We start from the raw sequence: 5,616 nt of genomic DNA, 5'->3' as shown, positions 1-5,616 counted from the left end.
TAAAGTGTAAGAAGGGTCTGTATAAGAACCAGAGCGTGAGGCATGAAAGACAGCAGGCTCAATGGAAGGTGCAGAGGGTGCCCAACAGGTGGCTGCAGCCAGATGCAGATTAATGGACGTCTGAACACACTTGAAAGCACCCGTGAAGATCTTCTCTACGTCTCCATAACCACAGAGAGAAAAGCACTGCGGAACAAACTTCAGGCAGCAGCAGCAGCCACGGATATGGCTTTTTCCATCCTCAAGAACCGCATCTCTTGATTTGGTCCAGAGAAGGATCCGTGCGTGTGGTTCAAGGGAGCGTTACAAATAAGCGAAAGGCACGCCGAAATGCTTTCCCTTAGTGAGGTACGTCGGGTGGGGAAGATACAGCCGGACTACCGCGCAGTGAAAGCCGGTGCCGCCCCAGGCGGTGCGGGGCGCTGCGGCGGGCGGGGATGCGCGCACCGCACGTGTTGGCTGCGGCGGCCGGCGGGAGGCAGGGGGCGATGCTGCTGTGTTTTTCCTGAGTGGAGCAGCTCCGGGATCCGGGCGAGGAGCAGCCTTTAGAAAACAGATCTCGGGTTGGGCCGGGCCTCGGGCACAAATCCGAGCGTCGAAGCACCCGCACGGCTGAGAGATGGCGGTGCGGCCCCTCCGCCTCCGGTTCTTTCAGGAAGAAAAAGAACGCGCAAAACTAAAGCGGTGTAAGCACGAGTAGGGCGAACCCAGGCAGAGGGCGGACACCAAACGATGGGTGTGGGGAACGAGCCCGGCATCGGGGCAGCCCCGCGGTCCTCGCCGTGCCCCACGGCGGGGAAGGGCGCTGAGCGGCGTCCCGAGCAGCCAACGGGGTTCCGGGCGAGACGCGGCCCCGACCGCGCCCTGACCGCGGCTCCCGGGCGGGCCCAGCCGGGGGCCGGTGGCGGAGGAGGCGCCGCGCGGCTGCCCCGCTCCTTTCCCTTTCTTCCTCCCTCCGCCTCCCGCGCAGCACAGTGAGGCGGCCGGCCGGCGCCGGAGGAGGAGGAGGAGGAGGAGGCGGCGGTGGCAGCGGAGAGCCGCCAGCCCCGGGACGCAGGAGGTACGGCTGCCCGTGCCACAGCGCAACGCCGGCTGCGGGGCGGGTGGAGTGGTGTGCGTGTGTGTGGGGGGGAGGCTTTTCTATGCGGAGAGAAGCGGGGAACGAGCTTCCGAAAAAAAGTTGGGAGCGAAGTTGCGGAGCGAGCGGGGGCGGCGGCGGAGCGGGGGCCGTGCGGGGCGGCACCGCGCCGTCATCCCGAGGCGCTTCAGTTCGCCCGGGAGTTGAGGGCAACGTGGGGCTCGCGTTGCTGGCTGGGATCGATGGTGCCGCTTCCTGGTGAGTTGTACGCACCGGGTGCCTCCTCTTCTCGATCTCCGTCGTGCGATCTGCTGTGCTTTTTTTCCGCGGTTGTTCCCTACGGGGCTCCGCTTCACCAAAACGCGGTGACGGAGACTCAGGAGAGGCGTTGGGAATACATGTGATGGGGTTGCAGCCCTCCCCCGGCTGTGTTCTTGTGCTCTTTTTGCGGTGTGGCATTCTGCAGAGCTCAGAGGACCCACACGGGCCGTTTTTCCGGGAGTTCTCTCTCCCTGCATCAAATCAAGATGCGGTATTTGCACGTGTTACAGCTGGGTGCATCTTGCTTAAGGTAAAAGCACCGTGGGGTTGTTTTTAGTAGACACAGAGGCCCTGAAATACAGAAATAGAGTGGTGCACTGACAGCTCAATGCTTGCTGCCATAGCTGCAGCTAAAGGGAACCGATGATTGAAATTGTGCTATTGCTTTTCCTTCTGCTGGATGTGAAGAGCATTTATTCATCCCCTCCATGTGAAAGTTTCCAAACTCAGCCCCTTACAGGTGCCCCAGTTGCACTCTGATGTATGGAGGCCATGATGCTGGGCTGTGTCTGCACACCTGTGTCCATTTAGAATTAGGGCTGTAAAATTGCTCAGCTGTGGGATGGGTGTGAAGGTGCCTGCGTGCAGCCCTCTCCCTTTTCTTATGATCACCCAAATCATTTTTCCCACCTTTGAGAAGCTCCCAAGTGCCAAACCGCAGCCCGTGGCTTTGCCCATTGCCCAGCTCTGAGCTGTGCATCCCACTGCCAGGCACACAAAGTAGGGATTATCAGAAGCTGAGTTTTGCTGTGAGTGCACCTAAAACTCAAACACTTGCCTAGAAACAGCTGATGAAGCATTCAGTGATGATTTTTTTTTTGACACTTGGTTTGTGGTTAAAGTGCTGTGTATGCAGCGAGGAAGGAGCAGGCAGCTTTTGGGTGGTGGTGGTGGTGGATCAGTGACCCATCTCCAGCTCAGGAAGCCATCCACACACCTGGGTCCTGCTTACCAAAGTGCTTTGTGTGTTTTGTTCAATGAGGGCTTCTGGTCCAAATCTCAGCATCGCACAGCAGGCGTGAGAAAATCTAATAGGGTTCAAAGGTGAAAAAGGTCACTGTGTTGAATCTGAGAAGTGTTTGCAGACCGAAACTGAAAGCAGAAAATGAAGGAACGCTGGTGTCGGCTGGGCACAGACTGCAAAGTCAGCCCTTGTCTTTAATCTCTGTGGAAGAGGCACGGGAAAAGGAGAAAACATTACAGGTGTGCAGATTGGAAGAGGTGAGAAGGTAGAAATGCCATGGGAGGCACCTGAGCTGTGTGCAGCCAGCAGCAGCCAGCACAAGAGCTCCTAAGCTTGGTCTGCATGCAGGATGCATTTCAATAAGCTGTTTTGGGAGCACTGGGCTTCTCTGAAAGGAGTGGGCAGAGAAGCTGCTGTGTCTCTCTGAGCCCTCTTCTTTCTGTAGGGGATTCTCAGTGACCGCATCAACGTTTTCCAGCTTCTCACACCAGAGCTGCAGTCGTTGTGGGTGGGAAAGGTTCTGAGGTTGCCTTTAGGATTTTTCCAGCTGCGTTTCATTGTTTCAGCCCTCTGCCTTCACAGAGCTTGTGGGGAATGTGGAGCTGCACCACCCAAAGGCACAGCAGCTTTGGTGGAGGAAAACTGGGAGCAGTAGTGGAGATGTTGTTGGTTTCCCCTCTTAATTCACGCTGTGCTCTTAATGAAGCTATTATGAAAATAATTGCGTTCACATTTGCATAGCGCGTTTCTTCAAAGCAGCATTCTTGCAGCTGTGTTGGAGTGCATAGGGATACACTTCTTGCAGTATCAATAGCGGAATGGTTAATTTGCTTTGCTGTTGATTTTCAACCAGGGTAAACGATGCTCCATCAGGACGGCGTTTGGTAGCAGCCGCTCTGCCCTGCATTTAGCTGACATTCAGCTTTGACAACGCTCAGTCAGAGGCGCTGCAGAAAGTTTGCTCTGTTGGATCTTCACCACTGAGACCCAGAATGTACTGGTGCGTGGGGACGGAGGAATCTGCTGTTTCCAGAGAGAGCAACATGGATCCACAGCACGGTAATGGGGCGACCGCTTCTCTTCCTGCACAGATGGGGAGCGGGAGGTTTCAGGAGAGTCATAGAATCATAGAATGGCCTGGGTTGAAAAGAACCACAGTGATCATCTACTTTCAACCCCCCCTGCTATGTGCAGGGTCGCCAACCACCAGACCAGGCTTCCCGGAGAACTCGCATTGCAATGAGTGTCGGATGTATGAAAGATCTATCAGTGCACTGAGCCTTATTAGAAAGGCTTGACTATTAGAGCCGCATTAGAAAGGCTGCAGTTCAGAGCAAGGAGTTTTACTTGCAAGGAGAGCCATGTTGGGCTGTTTGTGTGGTAAGAATAGATTTCTTGGAAGAGAAGTTTTCTCCCAAGGCCCGTGGGATTAGTCAATATGTGCATCGTGTCTCGGCAGCTCCTAAATATGTTTTACAGGATCTGTGCTTTTTCAGCATGTGAATGCAAATATGTTCCCAGACGCTGTGGCAGTGTGTATTCGGGGTAGGAGAGCTGCTAAAATCAGAGCATCGCTTCCCAGGCTGAACGGGTGCTGCTCCAGTTCTGCTGTCAGCTTCAGGGACTGCAGTGATTTACTGCTGGGGCGGATGGGGAGCTCTGCGTTTATGTAATATAATAGATCTGTGGGTGGAAATGTCTCTGTAGGAAGGGACATATGCTTCAGGTTGTTTCCTTTTTGTTACTTTTTTTTTTTTTACTTTTTTTTTTTTTTAATTTTTTTTTTAACTTTTGGCCTATTTTTCTCACTGGAACCCTCAGTTCTCAGGCACTGCTGCCCTTCTCTGAGCCAAAACCCAGCTTTATTTCTGCACTGTGGAACAGCCTTCTGCTCGTTGTGTAACGGTGTTCCCCCCTTGCAACAAATGCTTCATTAGGAGGCAGCATCTGCGTGCTGCGTGTGGGATGAAGGTGTGTTTGACGCTTTGTACTGAGTAAGCAGGCTTCGATAGGAGCTAATGTATTTGCAGCCCTATTTTGGGTTTTATCAGCAACGATGAAGCAAGATCTGATACTTGATTCAGAGTCCTCCTCCTCTTGCTTGAAGACATTCCTCACCAGCGTCACAGGGAGCTCTGGGAACTCTTCCCTTCCTCTGTATGTATTCTGCTTATTCCTTAAGCCTTAATTTGTTTAGTTTGGTTAATTAGCACTGCACCTTTCTCTAATACTCAATAACTGAACGTTTCTGATTGCCTTTAATATCGTTGAATTCTGTCACCTGCGTTTCTCTCTGGAGGAAATATCTCCAGTTGAACGCTGGGCGATGCGAAGCATCCTTCATGAGCAGGGTTTTAATTCTCAAGTGTTAAGAGCTGCTAATGCTTTTATTCTGCAGTGGTGATTTGACAAGTTTTTCTTGTTGTTTAAAGATACAGCAAATAAGCAAATCAGTGTGTGAGCGAGTCATGAGAAAAGGGCATATGTGAATTTCTGTGCTGGGAATTCAGTTCTTCTGAGAAATTTCCTATGTCTTTCTGTTATGTAAATGCAGTCGGTTGAACTGGAGGCACACAGATCTCATCGTTATAACTCTTCTGCTCTGACGTGCGTGGATTATTTCATTTGATGAGCAGTTTTGGAGTACTGGCAGAGCAATCCCAGGAGAGCAGAAGATCTGTGCTGCCTGCTCCGTTTGCTCTTTGTGATCATACTGTATGTGTTTAAACTCGTTTTTGTTTGGGGATTCTTTGGGTCCTGCCAAGAATAATTGTCATTATCTAGCTGGCCCGCTGGCTGGTCCTTGTTCTGCCTTTGGATCCTGTTACACAACTTGAATGCAGGAATGCAGTGACTCACTCAGCTTCCACTATTGAATCTATTGTTTACATGCATCCATTATCAACCTGGATGCAGCCTCCTGCTGCCATCGGGTGGGAAACGCAGGGAAGGGGAGTGAGGTCACAGATATTTAATGCTGAGGACCCCATTTGTGCCTCAAGTCTGCTTTTGGGCAGGATGTGTGGGTATATACAAGCAGGTTGTACATACAGCCCATCCCTTGATTATATGAAAGCCTTAGGGCTTTAGGGCTTTTTATCCCTGACAGCTGTGCTTGTGGTCAGGTGTTCACAGGGACAACCTGCAGCATCACTGACTCAAGCAAGCAAATGTAACATATGATAAGGTGTGCTCACCTTGCTGCATCCACACCTCCCTCTGCTATTCCACGTGGCTACAGCAGCAATCCTGC

General features: G+C 52.1%; 1 protein-coding gene across 4 annotated transcripts in view; it reads left to right on the top strand.

Annotated features, from left to right (window-relative positions):
- Positions 1 to 598: 598 nt before the first annotated feature.
- The window catches only part of LRRK1 (leucine rich repeat kinase 1), a 68,018-nt gene continuing 63,000 nt past the window's right edge, over positions 599 to 5,616 (top strand). For 2 of the 4 annotated variants that reach the window (XM_042824319.1, XM_042824322.1), the window contains exons 1-2: positions 987 to 1,060; positions 3,217 to 3,422. In XM_042824319.1, coding sequence (XP_042680253.1) covers positions 3,356 to 3,422 — 67 coding nt within the window. In that variant the 5' untranslated portion in view covers positions 987 to 1,060; positions 3,217 to 3,355. Of the gene's footprint in view, positions 687 to 986; positions 1,061 to 1,313; positions 1,337 to 3,216; positions 3,423 to 5,616 lie in introns of those variants that run through there. The other 2 variants (XM_042824320.1, XM_042824321.1) reach the window with 2 other exon arrangements.

This window comes from Centrocercus urophasianus, unplaced genomic scaffold, assembly GCF_019232065.1.
Source record: "Centrocercus urophasianus isolate 14NV4802_14NV808 unplaced genomic scaffold, USGS_Curo_1.0 seq_23, whole genome shotgun sequence".
Taxonomy (NCBI): domain Eukaryota; kingdom Metazoa; phylum Chordata; class Aves; order Galliformes; family Phasianidae; genus Centrocercus; species Centrocercus urophasianus.
Note: the sequence above shows the minus strand (reverse complement) of the source record. Positions and strands in the feature narration are given on the sequence as shown.